Raw genomic sequence first — 20,435 nt, 5'->3', positions numbered from 1 at the left:
GGAAGACTACATGAGGGCAGTCACAAGACTTCTGTTACTGCCTTTTTGTCCAGAGCAGGTCCGGGAAATGTGTGTGCCTGTATTATGTAAAAATAGCATGGTAAGGATACAGTGCTGTGTCCATATAGGTACTATTAAATTTAAAGTCCAAATCTTTTTATTGCTTTGATGCCTGAAAAAGGAACAGGTAAGTTCCATGTTTATATAGAGAGATGAATTCAGCTAAAATCCTCTCTAATGTCAGAAGGAACTTTTCTAGAGTATTTTCTTTCAAATGGAAGTAAATTTGAATTAACTGTTAAAAGCTTCCGCTTCACAGAGAACTTTCTTACTCAAGCCACACGCTGTCCTGGTTTACTGGACCGATGGGTGAGCCTGGAGTTCTGCAGTATGGGCTGCAATTGTTGACCTGAGCAATACCTCACTTGCTGTGTTGGGTATCATGTAGAGCCCAGAACTTTTTCTACCACTTACTCCTTCAAGGTGTGAAACCGAAATCGAAACCAAGGGTTGTTTGGGTTTTGGTTTCAAAACCCAAAGGTTATGGAATGACCTTGAATGAATCATAGAATTGTCAGATAGCAGTTTCAGTTTTGCCAAAACTGATAGCAAGCTGCTGTTGGATAGCACCTTACAGAAACAAGCTAGCACCCAGTGGCTGAAGGGATGTGATGTGTGTGTGCTGCCATTCAGTCAGCAGGGCTGGCTGAGTGGCAGCACCTGGCATGCCCACAACAGCAGTCTCCAGCTCTCCCTGTTCAGATGCTCCAGGAGCTGCTGCGTGGCTCCTTTCAGGCTTCAGACATCATTTGGACTGTTCACACAGTAGCAGCAAAGATGCTAACCTGGCTTTGCATTCCAGTCTGAATTAGATGTGGCGTAGCTTGCACAGAGCTCAGGGAGAAACACTATAAAGTATTTGGTTTTTATAAGAAGTGGATTTAGTTCACTGCTGTTAGCGCAATGTGATATCTGTAATGCGTTGCATGGGTATGGTGTGAATATTTAATGAATATCAGAGATGATAGAGAGGGGCGAGGGAGCACTGAGTTAGAGGACTGCCTACAAAACAAATAACTGGTAAGCACGCTGTTTGGTTTGGCTCATTTGTATGTATATAGCTGAATCAAGAAAACATGCTTTCTACGGAACAGAAGAGGCCTAATGTACTGTTTATTGACACACGCACCAAGGCATTGGTAGTAAAAACAAATGAAACAGTGTAATTAGCTTTCACGTTAACAACAGGATTTAATGGGTGTTTATTGTCCACAGGGCGGTATTTAGAAAAACTTCCCCATAGATTTGCCATGATTAAATTACCTCCCATAGTTCTGCTCGAAGAGTATGCATTTTATGCTTGCAGAACAGAGAATTTCTTTGCGTTCCAGAGGTAATTTTTTAGGAATTCTCTGTTGGCTAAAACAATGTGGAAAATCCATGCTTCTTTGATGACCTGAAGGAGTGACATTTTTGCTTGTTACTCATGGTACAAAGCTGATTCTGTGTACTATGTGTTCTACACAGTAACACTAGCAGAATGTGTTTGGCCATCTGCTCTGATCTTGTGTGTTGCAGGTCACAGATTTTTGTCTGATTTGCCACTGAGCCTAATAGAAACTAGTGCCTGTGTGAAGTATTGCATGGAAAAACAACAAGTCAAGACTGAAAGGCATCAGGCATGGAAGAATCATTCATGTCAGTAGCTTGTTGGAGTGGTGCCTCCATCCCTATCATGTTGCTCCTAGTTTATTGTTTGACTTGGTCTCTGCATTTGTTTCAGTCATTTGACGTTTGAATCTACCTAGTTCAAAATTGTAGAGATTCCGATAAAAATCTAAGATTCAAGCCTGTGACCAAAATTATATCCTAGTTATCCAGAGCTTTGAAATCCACAACCTTGCTGTTTTGGAACTTCTCGTCTGTTAGGTGACTTTTTCCTTCAGAAAGAGCTCGGAAGCATACATAACTGCAACCACTGCCAAGTATCATTTGCAAGTATCAAGCTCGCTAATCCAGCTCCAGTCTCGTCCTCATCTCTGAGCTTTAGCCTCATTTTGAAGGGTTTATATTTCCTTTGGTAACTCGGCAAAGAGCATCATTGATACAGTGTGCATCCCTAAGCTAGAAGTAATCTTGCTGATTGTGACCAAATGACAGAAAGCAGCTGTTAATGGAATGTGCAAAACATTCAGGTAATTTCTCTGTGGAAAGAAAATTAAGCAGGGGAGGGTGTAATCCACAAAAGACAAAACATTTGATCACAAAATATTCCTGTTCCACTTCTGTGCCACTAAAACCTTTAACCAGAGTGCTCTGCAGGGGTTCAGATATTCTTCCTCAGTAAAACCCAATAGCATTTCTTGAGGGACTGTTCCACCATTTTCAAAGTCAGCAGCGTGCCAAATGTCAAGTGTTGTGTCCTGTATTATCTAACAATTATGGAGTGTGTTTGGATGAGCTGCTGCGAATGGGGTCTCAGCGCTGCCTGGGCAGGTGGCTCTCACACTGCTGTCCCAGCTGGGCCTTGGGACAGACCTGGGTTTGATGTCTGAATTTGTCTTTTCCAAACTTACAAAGAGAGTGAAGAAAAGGGTTCAGAATATTGCTGTGCTAAGTGCAGGACAGCTGTATAAAAGATATGTGTATTTTTATAAGTAGTATTTGTGCATGTAGAATGTGAATATGGCTGACTGATCACCACCTGCTTGTTGTCCCTACAAGTCTTCATCTGTAGGAAATGTCACCTGCTGGTTGTTTCTTGTGACTTCCAATGGTTTTGTCTGTTGGTATTGGCTAATTGTTGTAGTTAAGGAACAGTGCCTGATGCTAAACGCGAATCAAGTGCATTTCAAGCATCTGCAGATGCTAGAGTTCTTTGTTCTGCCATACAGCCCCTAAAATTTATTGGCTCTGGCAGTTTCTTCTGAAGTATTTTTCTGTTACTGCTGCACACTTAATTTTTCCTAAGTTCCTATAATTGGATTAAGGCTATTACTTCCAGTGATTCTTATCTCATTTAAACAACTGACATTTTTTCTGTTCTGATTAGTGTTAGCAGGAGACTTGTGTTTTCTATAGCGTTTGTCAACACAGATTTATTTTAGGTAATGGCTTGATTTACATAGTAGTACAACTAATGTATTTCTTGATGCTCACTTCCTTAAAAGCTTTCAGAAATGAGATAGGATGTGGACTTGGATCCTTAGGAGAGTAGAACCGAAGAATATGAAATAGGTTTTATTACAAAGAAGGATTTACATTCAGTTCTAGCTCAACAGACTGTTCCGTGTGCTATTCAGACAGAGTTTGGATCACTTTTTTCTTACTAACTGATATAGTTCTGCGTTGGTGTTGGTGGAGTTTTCCTCTTTACTTCAGCAGGATCAGGGAAGAGGTTTGTCATATTCATCCTTAACGTGGGGAAGATGTTCGTGGTGCATTAAAAGTGCATCCTTAAGTCCTGTATAAGGAGGTTGCTTTCCATCCTCCATTACTTACCTACCCATATTTCTGTGCTATTACAGAAAAACTCTTCATGTGCCCTATTACATTCCTGTGGTGCAAGGGTTCTCAGTGTGAAAGCTTTAAAAACAGATGAATCTCACAGGAAAGGACTTAATAAATAACAGAGAGACATTTTTCTCAGTATAAAATCGAAGACTGTGGCTGTACCTTTTTTTTGTATCTTGACTGTTTTTTGTAACAATATCATTTTGTCTCCTTTGCAGGCAGCTTCAGCAGCAGCAAGCAGAACTTGAAGTACATCAAAGAGATGGGCTGTCATCCTATGATTTATCTCAGGTGAAGTTTCTCAGTTGTTGTTATATTTGTACCTCTAATCTTTTAAAATGTAAAGCATTGTCAGATTTCAGCAAAATTAAAGATGCACTGTGGCCGTCCCTGAACTCTTTTTTGTGAAATGTGATGGAGGGAATTACCTTCCTCTGTACATCTCAACAGGTGCCTGTTCCAAGTATACCAGCCAACGTTCATGAGGGTGGAAAGTCTGTGGAAAAGCCGGATGCTATCTTCTCCCAGGAGCGAGATCCTAGATTTGCTGAGATGTTTGCTGGAATAACTGCTTGTAAGTGGTGTTTAATTTTTCATCCTGTTTCAAGTTTGGTTACGTGATGTGGAGCACAGCCTTGGGAGAATGTCTAAATGGGCATTGATCAGGGAGGTTACCAAGCAGTCTTAAGATAAGCCTGCAATTTTTCATCATATCAGAAGCTTTTACATTGATGTTTTGCACTGATAGACATCTCAGAAATAGTTACATTCTTCTATATTTCATAAAAATTACTGTGAGGACTGAGTGCTCACCGAGTGCCCTCAGTGAAGGATTTCCCAACCCTGTTCCGGGAGGTAGCAGCCAACTTGTCAGTTGGGCAGACATAGCCTCAAGCTCACCTCAGCCCTGACAGACAGAAGTCATTGAGAAGACTGACAGCTGAAGGGGTCATCTGAAATCTATCTGTAGGAAATGAGGCTCATCATTTCCACCGCTCATGGAGGAACTTGTTAATTGTTTATTGTTCTTAACTGTCCCCACTGAAAAATAGAAGTTTTTACATTTGTTTTAAATAAATCAATGTGCAAGTGTCACGCAGCACATGAAGGAAACAACCCACGGGGTTTGGCTCCAGGGGTGTTGGGAGATGACCTCACTGCATTGGTTCCTTGTGTCTGTCATGGCCTTTTCTAATGGAGAAGACAGTGCAACTGCAGGATAGCCCTGGTACTCTGTCCTCCTCTTGCTGGAACTTCTCTGTTATTCCTGTTCATCCTTTTCTGCCTGCTCTAACAGTCTACAGCTGAGGCCATAAAGGGGGTCCATTAGAAGGTAGCAAGACTCTAACCTTAAACACTAGAATATGTTTTCCCAAGGAAGAACATTCTGCTTTTTGAATGCCTCATTGGCTCTTTCTCAGGCAGCTCTCAGCTGTTTGTGGGGAGGGGTTAGGGTTAAGGGTGCAGCAAGCTGTGAGGTAGCCGGGAGGTTATGTTCTTGGAAATGCCATTTCTCTTTTTATTCTCATCAATTTACAGGGTATGCTTTTTTTGGTCCATTCACCCTGTCTGAATTTCTCGTGGGAGCTGTGATCAAGGTCTTCTCTGAACGATAAAAAGAAATGGTTCTCAGTCGGAGATGAGATAGGCTATCCAAAACCAATATTGACAAACCTGCGTGCTGCTTGCAAGACATTTTCATTATGTTGATACCAGATCTCGTGCTCTGCTATGTTCTGTAAAAATACAGGTTTGACATACAGGCATTGTTGGATAATCACCTGCAGCGGCCACACATAATTAAAAAATGAGGTTGAGGGAGGAGAGCTGGCTTCACCCATTCATACAGGTGCCTTGTGGTGCAGTTCTTACAGAGGTGTTCATTCTGCAGGCAGAAACACTGGTCCTGCTGCCAGAAAAGTAATGGCTGACCAGTAAAGGGACCTCAGTGCAGGGAAGGGAGTTAGAAATCATAAAAAGGATGCAGGTAAAGCGTCTAAGCAAAATCGATATACAGTGCTGTAGGGTAAGGGCAGTGAAGTAGTGTGTCAAATCATGAATGGGAATATGACTTCTTAAAGCTGATTTAGCTGCTTGCAATTAGTTTTGCTGTTCCCTTTGTCTTGGCTTCATCCTGCAGCATGGACCCGCTAGCTGCCATGGTAACTTCTGTCCACTTGAGGAATTCGAGTTCATTTAGGGCATTCTCAATATTGCTGTTGAGACATTTTCAAATGGCTGAAATAGCTGCGGGATTTTGGCCCAGTCTGTTCCAGCCCTGAGAGCTTGGTATCCCAGTAGAGAGCGGCCTTAGAAAATGAGAGATGTCAAGCAAGAATTACACTACTGTAAAAGGGGAAAAAAATAAATAAAAATAAATAAATAAATAAATAAAAAATAAATAAAGGCAAAATCATCTGCCCTTCTTCTTGGAGATGTCCTTACCCCATCCCATTCTTAATTAGCTTCTCCTACTGTATGCACAACTTTCTCTAGCCCTTGTCCCCATTTCTCCCTGCTGTTTTTATATCGGAGTGTAGGTTTGCAGCCCAGACTTGCTGTCTGTGCTGAGCAGGATGTAGCCAGTGAGGGGTTTCTACAAATTTCTACACTGAAGAGGAAAAGCAATGCCAGCTTGCATCAGTAGCATACATACTCCTTCTCTGAGGTTCTTGTGAGGTAATTTGAGGTGACTTCTTCATTTGGGAAGGAGATCTTAGATACTTGTTAGGAAACTAACGTAATAAAAGCTTAGATAACAGTGAAGAGGTGGTGTGTATTGGAGACCTTTGGTGAGCCGAGCTCACAAGATTTCTTAAAGCTAAAGAAAACTAAAAAATACTTGTACTGCCTGTGAGCTGTGTGGGCCTTGTGTCCAGGAGGGCATCGTGAGTGGGAATCTGAAAAGAGCAAAGGGGAATCTGAGGAGGCAGACTTGATTTGTGGGCCTGTTAGGGGTGCGTAGCAACAGGTGACTGCAAAGCCGTCTGTGAGGTGTGGGATGTTTTACACTTGAAGATAGTAAAGGAAAATGGGGAAAGTGAATAAAGGGTGGTGGAGCATATCTTTCAATTCTTTTAAGAGAAGTAAATACTAGTGAGGTTTCCCTGGGCTTTAGCATAATGCAGTGCAAGAAGATTAAATTAAGGGACTGAATGGCATTGTTTCCTGTCTAATTCAACTGGAGATTGATCTCCAGATGCCACATTAAGAGCAGACAATAACAGTTAATAGCATCTCCATGTGCATATTACTCACTACGCTACTCTGTCTTCCCACACCACTACGATTCCTGCACCTTGTGGCTCCCCCAAGCCACACATAGAATCCTTGGCTGGATGGGGCAGGGGCTCTCTGACACAATTCCTTGGTGCATTTAACCCTGCTACTACCTCCATACAAACAAGCTACAAGATCTGGAGCAGCTTCCAGTGGGCACCACAAAGGTCTGGACTGTGTGGCTACAGAGCACGTAGCAGTGTCATGTTCCATGCAAACAATAGCATTAATGAGGTACATCCCGGGGAAGGGCTGTGAAGTACACACAAACCAGCTGTGCCTCTAATTTCATATTGAATTGTCATATGGCTCTTTTGTGTCATAATGCGTTCCACGGGGCTTTTTCATAAAAGTTTAAGAAGGGAAGAGCAATCCCTGCTGTGTATATAGGTTGGTGTTTTCTTGAAATAATTTTTCTCGTCCCCTAAACATTGCTTTTTCTTTGATTTGCTTTTCTTTTGTAGCAGATAAAAAAATGATGGCCTCAGCATCCACAGCAGGAAATCAGCAGCTGTACTCACAGGGAAGCCCATTTCAGCCAGGACATTCAGGAAAGAGTTTCAGGTACTGTAGTCCAGATCCTGAGCACGTCAACTTACAGCTGAGTGGGAGCTGTTTCCTTCAATTTCGTGGAAACCACACCAACCTGTAGCAAAAGGGCTTTCTTTGCACGTATGAACTTTTCTTCTTGTATCCTTTTTCTCCTACGTGATGTCTCTGCATCTGTGCGGGGCTTACAGGCTGAGCAGATTCAGTTCTCCCTGATAAAAATAGTAATACCTACTGGTAAGTAGGTAGTTGTCGCTGTGATGGTGTCATTGGAAAAAGCTAAGAAGCAGTGACAAATCTTAAGGTTTGGCAAACAAATCTGAGAGGTGCTGGGGCCGGTTCACATGTTTGTGTGATGAATATTCACCCAACCTAGAAAGGTGAACAGATTTACCCAGAGCTGCCAGTACTTGTGCAGGCTGCTCTAAGAGCTTCATTTGTCACTGACCCAGTCTAGTGGACACCGCTATTAAAGGGAACAGAACTTATATTTTAGAATGCCAGTATGCTTGATAGTTCTGTAATGTTTTTAAGTCATTTTTCATTCATACAAAATGAACAGTTCGAATGTGATTTTGATTCTGAGAATTTCAGTATCTGTAATACTGTTTGTACGTTGAGAGTATATCCTACAAGCTGGGAACTGTTTCTGTTTCTTTAGTTCTTCTGTGGTGCATGTGCCTGGTGTGAACGACATCCAGTCTTCTTCATCAACAGGCCAGAATCTGACACAGATATCTCGCCAGCTAAATCAGAGTCAGGTTGCCTGGACAGGAAATCGTCCACCATTTCCAGGACAGGTATCAATCAAAGCTGCTCTGTTTTCATAGTCATTAGAGATTTGCAGCCTCTCTTCATTTGACACAAGAATTGCTAAACCTCATTTATAATTTGATTAATTGTACTTTACTTCTATCATTTGTCCCCAGAGATAAATCTGTTCCTTCACTTCTGTTCCTTGACAGGTTATAGTAATTTGAGACAGCAGCCCTATGTGTAGCTGCATTTAGTTTGTAATAGTGTTCAAAACAGTGACAGTCGCTATGCTGACATAAATTCCAATAGAAGATCTCAGTCTAGCACTTATTTTTGTGTGTGCGCACCGATTTACTATTAGGCTCACACATTAATTCTTTCTTGCATCCAGCAATATCACCCACAGTTAGCAGCACAGTCAGCAAGTGGTACATACAAATGCAGGCATGAGTTCAGAGCAGAGGGTACTGAATCCATTGTCCTTCCATTATCGCTGCCCAGTGCTACTCACTCTGCGATGCATCCTGGAGGAGACAGCACATCTTTCCCTGAGATGCCCCCTAGCAGCATCAGGGTTGCATTAGCCCAGAAATCACCCCTTGTTCTTGTTAACAAGGAGAAAGTGTTTCAGAACAAAGAATGAAATAATCGTATTCTATCTATCATTAGTGCTGTTCTTAATCACTGACTTTCCACTGCTTGGCAGGCTAGAATGGCATCTTAGGCTGGGTGCTAAATACCTCTTGAGTAACTGAGTTACTTCCACATTAAATACAGTGATGCTGCCCAGCCCTCAGTGTGCCATGGTTATTCTGTCACACCTGTTCAATCAAATACATTTGTAAAGCTGGCTCTTCTTAGAATCCTCCATATTATTCAACAAATGACGTTAAAAAATGACTCATCCCTCTTTCTGTCCAAGTCAACAGAGTTTAAATGTGAGAAATGAGGGAATTGGAATTCATTCATAGTAAGTAAATAGTTAAGCCTTGCAGAAGTAACACATGCTTTCATTGTCATTGTAAAAACCTTTAGAAATGGACGATGTCTTAGGTTGGAACTGAGCTGAAGAATTAATAGCATCTCCATCATGTTATATGCCTGTTGAGATCTCTCTTCCTCCCCCAGGTTCCTTGTGTTTGTCTGAGAGTAGCTTCACTTGAGCGCATTGATTGCCAATAACAGCTCACATCATTAAAAGCATCTAGAGATGTAATCACCTTTAATTTCTATTTGTGGAACTGACTAGGCAGTGTGTTTTTCTTGGAACTGCTTCATTTGTTCATAATGCAGGAGATGGGAAATAGTTTATTAGCAGATTTTATCTGTAGTGTTACATGTTGCCGTAGCTCATGGTTTGGATGACATGCTTCACCTCCCTTAGTCTCAGCGTACATCTCAAAGCAGCCTTGCAGTGTTTAATCATTTGTATAACATTCTTGGAGATCTACGATGAAGCCATTATGTAGGTGAAAATGACAGCAAGTTGCTTTTTAATACTCTTGAGTTAATTTGGCTGCCCAATTAAATCTAAGTTGGACTGTTTATTCCCTTTTCCCAGGGCTAGTGATTCACACCACCTCCCCATTTTTTTACAAGGCAAAATAACTTTGTTCCCTGTACTCCTTTGGAAGGGAGAGAAAGCAGATCATGATCTTCTTTGGCCAATTTTCCCCAAGCACTGGTGACTTTAATAATCTGAAAACTCTATAATATTCTACAAGACAGACAGATAACTGTGATTTCTCTGTGGCACTGCAAAATCAAAACACGTGGCAACTAATTCTTCATAGCTCTTCAGCTTGAGATTAATCCTTGTAATAGAGGTGAAGGAAATCTTGTTTTTACCAGTAGCTTTCTTATTGACTACATGTAAATTAATAAGCAGAAGAGCTGAAAATGTTGGTCAATAGCTTCTTGTGTTCCTTATGCAGCAATATGTTGGCTTTGACAGAAATGAAACGGCTGAGATGGGGACAATGTGCACGTTCATATCTGCAGGATTTATTTAGTCTTTGCTGTGTATTGTTAAAAACGTGCGTCTGTTGAGGTGCTCCTCAGCAATAAAAATTATTCTTTTCTTTCATCCCCTGCTCCTCAGCAAATTCCATCTCAGTCTGGCAAGGCTCAGTCATCTCCCTTTGGCATTGGAACAAGTCACACCTACCCGGCGGATCCATCGTCGTACAGCCCTCTGTCCAGCCCAGCCACCTCTTCTCCGAGCGGGAATGCCTACTCCAGCTTAGCAAACCGAAGTGCAGGGTTCGGTAAGTTTGGAACGAGGTAGCGCAGAAATGCACATAAAAATGAAACATTGCAGCATTAATTTAATTGAAAATCCTCCGGCTTTTTCTTTTGGTGCATCAGTTGGGAAGCCTGAGGTCTGAAAAGGTTCTGCTCACCCATTTTGTGCACAGCAGACTACGATAACCTGTTCCCTCCATGATGCATCCTCTACATCCAGGAGGCTTCAGAATGCTGTGACATTTCGTAATACGAAGCTACATTTTTTTTTTCCCCTGTAAATTATGTCATGAAAGATTCATAAGTTGCTTGCATCACTAACACGTCTTCCCGAACTGTAGCCAGAAGGTTCAGTCTCTGTTTGCTTCTAATGAGAACACTTAAATGGCATGGTCAAATTTACCTTCTTTCAACTTCAACTTCACTGACTGCTTCGTGTTAACCCCTTGTCTGGGGATGGCATTTGACTGGATGCGGGATTTTCTGTACCCACACTGCTACCAGCCTGATCAGAGAAAGTGCCATCTTGGGAAATGATTTTCCTATTATATGCTCACTTAGTGGCTCTCAGACTGTGACCCCTTTGTGAAGATTTCTGGACTCCAGCAGCACAATAAGATTCAAGAGTAAAAAAAAAATTAAAGATTCATCAGTGATAAACACACATGGAATCCATGAAAGATGTTGCTGGCTGGTAGTGGTCTCCAATTCCAGAAAATTTAGGTAGCATCATGCTAATGTGTGCAGTTTTTCAGTTCTGTCTTGGAGGCTATGATGGGAGCAGCTCCGTTGCAGATCAGCCTCACTGAGTTCAGACCTGCGCTGCATTGCTTGGAGTCAGTACAGTGAAACGGAGCTTTTCCCGCAGAGCTTATTCATGACTCCATTTTCATTTCCATTAGGCTTTGTACATTTGTTTATGAGACAGCCTTGCATTTCAGGCCTAAGCTACTTGGCAAGAGCCCTTTCACCTAATGAGAAACATTTCCTGACCTACATCAGTTTGGATGCTATTAATAACATAGCCTTCACAAAGATGAATGTCTTCAACCTCTGGCTTGCAGTCACTGTTTTGCTGAAAAGAAGCATCATTTGCCTCACTGACTTAATTTCAGCATATTCTTCTGAGAAAACAAATATTGCAGTTTTCCTTTAAAGGGTAGCTTAGATGAATTTTATTTCAGCCAATAAAATGAATGTAGGATTTCTGAGTCAGCTGAATTACTGTGTAGTGCTGTCAGTAAGGAAGAGCTGTAATTGTCTACTTCGGATGTGATAGAAATACGTCACTGCAGCCTGTTTACTCTCCTGTAAAATGTTCATCTTACCTGTTTTGCTTGGTTTAGCTGGTAGTCAAAAGGATTGAAGCTCTGACTATGGAGCAGTAATTGATTTGACACCATTGAGTCTGATTATCGGAGACCTGACATAACATGGTGCATGGAGGTTTGGTATCCTTGGCGGAGGGTGCTGATAATCTGGGACAACCAGATCTGCCAAGCTTGGCTGTCTGCAGTGTGGGGAAGACAGGCAAAAATAGTAGGAATAACTATTAAAAAAAAAAAAAAAGAGAGAAAATATTTACAGGAAAAGTGTAAGCCTCTCAGGAAGCTTTTTAAATTGCTGAATCTTAGAAAGAGATATTGAAAGTAATTAAAACTATCCAAAAATGTATGAATTTGGGGCCAGTTTGTAGAAGTACAGGGTGAAATGAATTCGGCTTAAGTGTGAGCTGTGACTGCTCATGCAGAGTGTGTGTTATAGATGACTGAATTAACGTGTGTGGCATCGTATTTTTTTCTGGCAGGTTATTTGGGAGAAATCCATCTCCTGAAGTCATCATTTGAAATGTGTTTGCCATAAAACCTTGCTGTTCTCATTACTTGCTGTGAAATTTACACGGCCTTAGTCTTTAAAAGAAATTATCAGCGTAGTAACATGATAATAATTTGCTATAAGCTGCATGTTAAATAAATCATTTTGCAGCTGTAATATTGGCAGACTAGACAGTCTAGCAAACAGCACTCTGCATTTAATACAGCAATGTCTACATTTAACACAGCAGAGTTGTTGCGTGTTGATCTTACTATTCTTACATCCACATATAAAATCTGTTAGTGTGCTTCTCTGATGAGAGCCATACACCCACTGCTGTAGCAAGGATTAGACTTTTAAAGAGATATTTGGATACTGCAGTATTTTTTATTTTGTAAGTGAAGTGGGAAATGAATGGCACTCAAGGTCTTTTTTGGAGGGTCATTTGCAAACATGGGCATTGGTGGATGAAGTCTCCAAAGCAGCTTTTCAAGGAGCTGCTCTCTGACTTCTGCCTTTCCTCTCTTCTTCCAGCTGAAGGCGGTCAGAGCAGCAGCCAGTTCCAGGGGAGGCCATCCGAAGTCTGGTCCCAGTGGCAGAGCCAGCATCACAACCAGCAGAGCGGAGACCAGCACTCGCACCCGCAGCCCAGCCAGACCGAGGTGTTCCAGGTGAGCAGAGCCCAGCGAGCCCTAAGTCCCTGTGTCACTGCTGCTTCACATAACGGTGGCTGTTGATGAGCTGGGGTGCTAGCAGGGCTTAGAGCAGTTACCTGTTACTGTGTGCTGCTGTGGGTTTGCATTGCTCATGCCTGCTGTTAGCTAGAACAGACTGCTGACTAACAGCTAAAACTGTCTGTTGGTTTTTTTGGTGTTAAAACGCTGGTTTCCCTGTACTTGAGGCATGTGTATTTTGCAGAAAAGCCATGAAATAGCTCTCGTGTCTTTCTTACCTTGGTGCTGACCTTTAAAATCCCAGTCAAGTTCAATTAGACTTAATTTTAATTCTCCCTGACAGTTCAAGCAGGAAGGGAGTCTGATATTGCATAGATAGTGTCCAATAAGTTTTTGAAGCTAAATCCAGTTAGATATCAGATAGCTGGCAAATAATCCTCTTCACCTACCTAATTTTGTTACATCAAGTACAATTTTGGGCCATCACTACAGGTGGAGTGAGTCTTTATAAGTTAGCTAATAAGTTCTTGTCCTTGTATAACTTGTTTTTAATTTAGATGAAGACAGTTTGCAACAAAACAATGGAGGCAAATGCAGAACAGACAGCTCAAGCCTCAAGTACGGTTTTGATGTGGGGCCCCTGGTTATTTAAACAGTGAATTTCCCTGCAAGACTGGGCTCGTGCTCAGTTGCTCTCAGGAGCACTGCAGAAGAGGCATTAGCCTGAAAATGTTCCTGTGTGAAAGCAACGGTTCATTCTCACAAACAAATAACATCACTACACCTAGAATGCCTGTCTGCATGCCATATGGCCCAGGCAAGATGAATCTGTTGTATCTCTCCCTAAGCAAAGTTTAATCACTTTGCATGTACTTTAACCTAAAAGCATCTTCAGGGTAATTCCAGTGGAGCTGATAGCAGCAGAATTCAATGGCCTGCAGAGACACAGGGCTCTCCCTCCAGGCACTGTCTTGCTTGTGTCTAAGACAAATGCCATGTCCCAGCAAATAGTTTATGAAATTATGGGAAAGGAACGCCAAGGATTAAATGGGAGAGAGGAAGAATTGGACTCGCCTGCAGAATACTTGCAGACAAATTTGCATTTGGAGGGGTTTAAGGTAATAACTGGATGTGATGAGGAAGTTGGATGAGCTCAGTTGAAAGGCTCCAAGAAGTTGCTTGGGCTGTTTGTGCCTGAAGCCAGCCCTAGGTTACGTGGACGTGAGGAGAGAGGCAAACTCAGAAGAGGAGCTATCCCACTAGTCTTCAACTGAGGAGACATTGCCTCAGAGGCCCCAGCAGCAGAAATGCCTTGAAAGGGAATTTAAACTGGTGGGGAAAGATAAAGCTTCCCTTTGGCTGGGGAGGAATGTGGGGAAAGATGAAAGCTGACCCCGGCAGCTTAAAAACTGCCAGTTCTGCCCACTGCCTTGTTCTCCACCGCTGCCAACAATGCCACAGAGAGCGTGGATGGATTTTAATCTTCCCTGTTTTTGGGGTGACTGCTCAGTACACAGCTACTCTCAGCAGTTATTCCTTCACAGAGCAGATCCTGTGAGCTTTCTCTGTTCACTCTTTGGATTTTGTTTTATTGTAAGGATAATGATCCGTCTATGGCGAAACTTGGCTTTACAGAAAGAGCTTATTATTGTTAGGGCTGACAGGAAAAGCAAGTGTAAACGCTTAGTTTTCTCAGCAAGAGATGTCTTTTCCCTGTGGCTTCAGTCTCCAGCTGAGAGGAAAGGTTTCGTATTTTTGAAGCCTCCTGCAGGGAGCTCACTTGGCTCAAGACACGTGGGAGCAATTACCGTGAAATCCCACTTCTTCTGAGAAGTTTCCGCCATTTCCTCTGCCGCTTGAAAGCGCACGAAGGCAGCTTGGGCAGCTTGTCAGACAGGGTGGGTGTCCAGGCTTCAAGTGTCCCTCAGAGCAGCAGTGTGTTCACTTACGGAGTATGTGTTCCCACCACCATGCTGACATAGCAGGAATTCTTGTCGGTAGGGTGCAGGAGTGTGAGAGATGTTGAATGCTTCCCATATAGTGCTGCCCTCAGTGAAGCTGGAGAGTTTCCTTCTCTCCACGTGTAACTGCCCATTACAATGGGAATTGTTTCAGCCTGTGAGGAGTATTATGGGACAGCTCAGCTGTGGTTTACTCAGAGGAGCAGTCTAAAGCTGACGTCCCACATCCTGTTCAGAAAGCTCTGGCAAAACAAGCAGCACGTAAACCTTAGCCCAGTACCCCGCACAGGTCCGTTCTCCCCTTATTTACCTAACCTTCTGCCTTTTCTGGTTTTACGCTGAAAGAATGAACAGGAAACAGTTTGTGTCTGGATAACGTGTTAGAAAGTGACACATCACTTTGATTTTTCCTTTTCATGCAGGACATGCTGCCAATGCCGGGGGATCCAACACAGGGTACTGGCAACTACAACATAGAAGATTTTGCTGATCTGGGCATGTTTCCACCGTTTTCTGAATAGCTCGTGAAGCAGAAATGGAAGCTCTTCTTCAAGGCCATCTCAGTATATTTTTGGCTCTGCTTTTTCTGTGTTGCATTTCTGTAGAAGCTACTAAACCAGAAGATGCATTTCTCATATTTCAGATAGTGGTGCAGGGCTTGTTCTCTCCTCCATGGGGTGCGTTAGTGCTGACAGAGGAGCTCCGGCCCTTGTTAGTGTTCATTGACAGCTCCATTAGTTTTTTTATTTTATCATCATCTACCTCAGAGATGAAAAACTTCGTTTGATTTTAAAAAAAAGTAAATCTCTGAGTCTTAAATATTTGAATGTGAATGATACCTAATATTTCCTTTGAATGGTAATTTTTAAATAGATAACGCAGTAACAAAGATAACAGAGAAAAGGTAAGGTAATGTATTGTTGCAGTGCCTACCACTCAATTTCGATGCCTTGCTTTAAGCTTAAGTTTCTGGAAGCAGAATATTCTGTTTTCTTTAATTCTTGTAGATTTTAGGTCACTTTAAATGTGAGATTAAGCGACATAATGTAGGCCTCTCTCACCAGAAGATTCAGCTCTACCTTTTCTAACTTAAACTTGAATGTGTGTACATTTTGGTACTTTATGTATATCTTGTGCTGTATGAAGTGATTTCCTGTACTGGTTTCTTTTGCCTTTTAATATGGTCTATTCTGGAGTGTACTGAGAAGGCTGACAATATGTGGAGGCTTTAGATATTGCAGGAGTCTCCATCACTTCACGTAGTGTTCTTACTTTTAATTCAGGTGGTTCTCTATTCAGAACAGCCATTTACTTACAGAAGCTATTAGTCTGTTTTTGCACTGAATTGAGGCCTATATAACTCTACGTATTTCTCACTGGCTGCTTTAATTTCGATTGTTCTTGCTTTCCCAAAAATACTGCCTCATAAAAATGACTGTAAACACATCAAGATTGCAGTTTCTATATTAGCTGTATTTCCTTTCTGTGAAGTACTTTTTATACTGTGAAACCTCACATATTTTAGCAGTGCAAGGTGGTGGCCTATTACAGTGAAATCATTCAAGCTCATCTGCTGCAAGCAGTGAGATGGTTTTGTAGTGTATACTTTTTTAGAGTTGGTAATGGATATCAGTTGGACTCTTGTCCACTGCGTACACAGTGATAACTTGAATTTTTGCTTGGATTCCCAAGCAGTCACTTCAATTAAACCCTGTTAACCCTTTTCTGTTAAATACTGAGTTTTCACCTTACAAAGTGTTTTGAGGACTGGCTATTCTGAATGCTGTGTGCTTTTCCCCAGACGTAAGTTCATCATCCTTCCTCTAGAGCTAGTCATCTGCCATATCCATTCATCACAAATGTGCTAGAATGTTTTTTATTTGTCATCTCATACATATGATGAGTTACAAGAGACTGGGTTCGTAAGCTCAACCTTTTCATCCATTTCTTTTGGGGTGGGAGAAGGAATTGCCCAAAAAGGACAAGGAGCCTGGAGTTCCTGCATGCAGGTTTTATGCAACCTTTGAGGTTGAAAGGTGGAAGCGAGCCTTTGGGAAGGAGTAGGGTGAGCTTCCCAGAGCCTTTGCTATATTCACGAGCTATCATGGACCTTGAAATACGAACTCCCTTCTAAGATCCCAGTGTCCACAGCCCCCCATCTAGATCCTGACGTCCACAGCAATTCATAGACTTCACAGCACTACGGTCCAGCTTCTCCTAGCTCCTCTTGAATCATGGGTTGTGTTCCAATGGGAAGGACTGTGTACATTACTGTAGTCCATTTTGCCAGGATAACATCTTGGAAAGGCGGGCAGGCCCCTGTCCTGCAGCTTGCCCTGGCATCAGTGCTGAAAGGCAGTGGAGGCTGCTGGGCCAGCAGGGACACAGGGACCATGGGGTGTTTTTCCACCTGACTTTGCTTCCCCAGCCCTCAGGCAGAACAGCATGTAGTTTTCAGTATGCAGGAGGAGCCTTTTGTACTTTCTCTCTTGTCAAGTCTGGGACCAATCTCTTACCCTACGTGCAAATGGGGCAAGAGACACTCTTTTTTAGGAAATTTTTTAATATATGTAGATGCAGTATTGCAGAGGCCTCAGGTCTCCTGGTCTGTACTTGCCTCACCAAAATCACACTGAAAACAAACAAAAAAATCCTATCTCTTCTCACCCAGAGATAGGGAAAGTACCTTCTTAGGTGAGCAAGCCATGCACTTACGCACAATTCATTTGAATACATGAATGTTATTTCTCTTGGAGCCTTCTCCCTTTCCACCCATGCTGCTTGAGAGAATGGCTGTTTGCAGAATTACATAAACGAAGCTCTGCTGTCCTCAGAGAGAAGCTCACTGTTTCTGATAAAGATAACCTGGTGCAGTGTGGGCTGGGGGGAGGCAGGGTCAGCATTTGCGCACTTCGGTAGGGAGCAGCAGTCTATAGAATCAGATCACGAGGGAGAGAGCAGCAGATGAGCAGTTTCTATCTCTGTGCAGAAGATGCTGGAGATGATACATTTTGGTTCTTCTAGAATTTTTAAAAAGCATTAGCCTGCAAAGTGAAAAATGAATCAAAAAATGCTATTGCTCTGTTTTATTTTACCCGACGGACGGTTCTAAGAATATTTATAATTTGTTCTTGTTCCTGAATTCAATCTAAAAATAAGATGTATGCAGTTGTGTTTATCCTAATATCAGCAGTGATGACGCCATCCTAGAATCACAGAGTGGCTTAGGTTGGAAGAGACCTCAAATATCACCCGGTCCCAACCCCCTGCCATGGGCTGGGTGCCCCCAGCAGACCAGGCTGCCCAGGGCCCCATGCAACCTGCCCTTGGGCACCCACAGCTCTGGGCAGCCTGTGCCAGGGCCTCACCGCCCTAAGATGTAAAGAATTTATTCCTCACATCTAATCTAAATTTCCCCTCTTTTGGTTTAAAGCCGTTCCCCCTTGTCCTATCTCACAGAGTTTGACTGTGCAGTTACAAGTGCACTGCTAGCAGGATTTCAAGCATGCCTTCCCTTCTTTTATTTGCTCTGTTGTTTTTTTTTTCCATACAGTGACATGCCAGCATGCCTGAGGCGTCAGGGCACGGGCAGCTGCTTCTCATCTGGTAGCCCCCCACCCTTCTGTTTGGGAAAGAGGATGGCCGCTCCATGAAGGGGCAGTGCGGATGGCACCAGGTTGGGGTTTTCCCTGCGAGCCATGGTCATCCGTTCCTGTGCTTTCTTCTCTTTTCTGCCCTTCCTTACCACCGCATTCCCATAGCTCCTTGCCACGCACACGTGGGGAGGTGTGGGCAGCCCTTCCCAGGGAGGAGGGAGCTTAGCGAGCTTCAGGTTCAGCAGCTCTGTGCTTCTAGCCGAGTGACCAGGCAGGTTCAGCATCTGCAGTATCAGTGGTAGCTGCTCTGCAAACCCCATCCCAGCTCTTGTGGCAGAACGCGCTGCGCAGGCCGAGCTGTGCCGCATCTTTTTGTCACGTGTTTGGCTGCTAAAGCAACTGCCTTTATAGCATAGCTGGCCTTGTGAAGTGCATTTGGAATGCTGACGTCTGTACTGTGTGCCGTTGGTGTAACTTTGCTGGTGCTTTGGCTGCCAGTTTCTAGGATTTCACAGGTGGTGGATTACTTGTTTCTTTCGTGTGTTCATTTCTAAGCTGCAAACAAAGCTGTGATTTCTGTTCAAACTGTGTTGCAAACACAGTGTTTCTCGAAACCGAATCTGTTGATTTTTAAACTGCAAATAGTAATGGTCTGGGTGAGCTATTTCCACGAGCGGGCGTGTAGACCGAGATTTTAGATACTAAAATATGTACATTCCTTTATTTGAACAAGCTGCCCTGTGTAACGAGAGGGATCCATCCCAGTCCTTGTTACAGCGCTACTGGCAGTACCCACGGTTATGCTTTAACCAGGCAGTTCCATGTGTAGCTTTGTTGCCTTTTTTTTGTGTTGTTTAAGTACAGTATGAAAGTGTAAATACTTCTTGCAGTACTGCCTTTTTAACTCTTACTTACTTTTGGCACAGTGTTAAATAGTGTTGGATTTACCCAATTGCTATGACATATATTTTTATACATAGGTGTACTCTTTTTTCGAGAATAATACAGCCATTTCCTCATCAATGCCTTATCAGTGTCATACTGCTGTTGCTCTTTGTTTGCAAGGTATCGGGTGGGCTAATTTCTAGTTGAGATATTTTCACTTTTCCTGGGCAGTGCTCAAGTTGGGATTCAGGTGATTTTTGCCAGTCCCATTTTTTTGCAGTTGTGAACTGTGAGAAGAGGAGAATGTGAGCTTTGTGTTCTTTCTATCGATGGAGCAAATGAAAGGTGATGGCATCTAATTGTCTGTAGAAGGTCAGTCTCTTCCTGTTCTAAGCCAGCGTGCATTTCATGGAACTGATGACTGTGGGCACTGATTTCTTTGTGTAGATTAATGGTCTTTAAAAAAAAAAAAAAAAAAAAAAAAAAAAACAACCCTCCAAAAACGGACTTCTGTCATTGTTAGGCACTTGGTTACTTATCTGTTTAAACTCTTCATATTGATGTGAAATTGTGCTGTGGATAAAGTGTATTTTGTACTTCTGAATGTTCTATATTTATGACTAACAAGTACAGAATCAGTTGTGTGTACGTATAACTAATAACTGCCTTTTTAAATTTCATTAAAATAAAAATGTCATGAGCTGTTGTTAACTCCTGTCTTTCCGTAAATGAGTACGATGTGCTGCTGGGAATCACGAAGTGGGACGTAACCCTGAATTACGCCGACAATCAGACGGTCGGGCACTGGTCTTTTCTTTGAACCCTGTTTCTATGCTGCATGCTTTGGATGGGAAGGTCCCTTTTTATCTTCTTCATTTGTACAGAGGCTGTCCAGAGGGAGAGGAATGTTAGTTTGAGACATCAACTTCTGAAAGAAGTTCCAGAAAAGCATTAATTAACAGCCCTGCTCTGCTGATCACGTTGAGGTGTGTGATTTGGGATCTGTATTGTAGACTGCTTCATTAGAGCACAATTGGTTTAGAATTGATTCATAGTCTGTGGCAATTTTAATTCACTCTGTAGGGTGACAGCACAGTGCTTTCTTTGTCCACCTTTTGGTCTCCTTATTCAAAGTTGAAAAATGCTTGCACCCTTCCCACAAA

General features: G+C 42.5%; 1 protein-coding gene across 13 annotated transcripts in view; it reads left to right on the top strand.

Annotated features, from left to right (window-relative positions):
• The window catches only part of ARNT2 (aryl hydrocarbon receptor nuclear translocator 2), a 91,294-nt gene extending 73,171 nt beyond the window's left edge, over positions 1-18,123 (top strand). For 12 of the 13 annotated variants that reach the window (XM_021407349.1, XM_021407339.1, XM_021407337.1 and 9 more), the window contains 7 exons: positions 3,732-3,804; positions 3,964-4,087; positions 7,257-7,356; positions 8,003-8,141; positions 10,199-10,364; positions 12,691-12,827; positions 15,214-18,123. In XM_021407349.1, the coding sequence (XP_021263024.1) occupies positions 3,732-3,804; positions 3,964-4,087; positions 7,257-7,356; positions 8,003-8,141; positions 10,199-10,364; positions 12,691-12,827; positions 15,214-15,312 (838 nt within the window). In that variant the 3' untranslated portion in view covers positions 15,313-18,123. The remainder of the gene's footprint in view (positions 1-3,731; positions 3,805-3,963; positions 4,088-7,256; positions 7,357-8,002; positions 8,142-10,198; positions 10,365-12,690; positions 12,828-15,213) is intronic. The other variant, XM_021407338.1, reaches the window with a different exon arrangement.

This window comes from Numida meleagris, chromosome 9, assembly GCF_002078875.1.
Source record: "Numida meleagris isolate 19003 breed g44 Domestic line chromosome 9, NumMel1.0, whole genome shotgun sequence".
Taxonomy (NCBI): domain Eukaryota; kingdom Metazoa; phylum Chordata; class Aves; order Galliformes; family Numididae; genus Numida; species Numida meleagris.
Note: the sequence above shows the minus strand (reverse complement) of the source record. Positions and strands in the feature narration are given on the sequence as shown.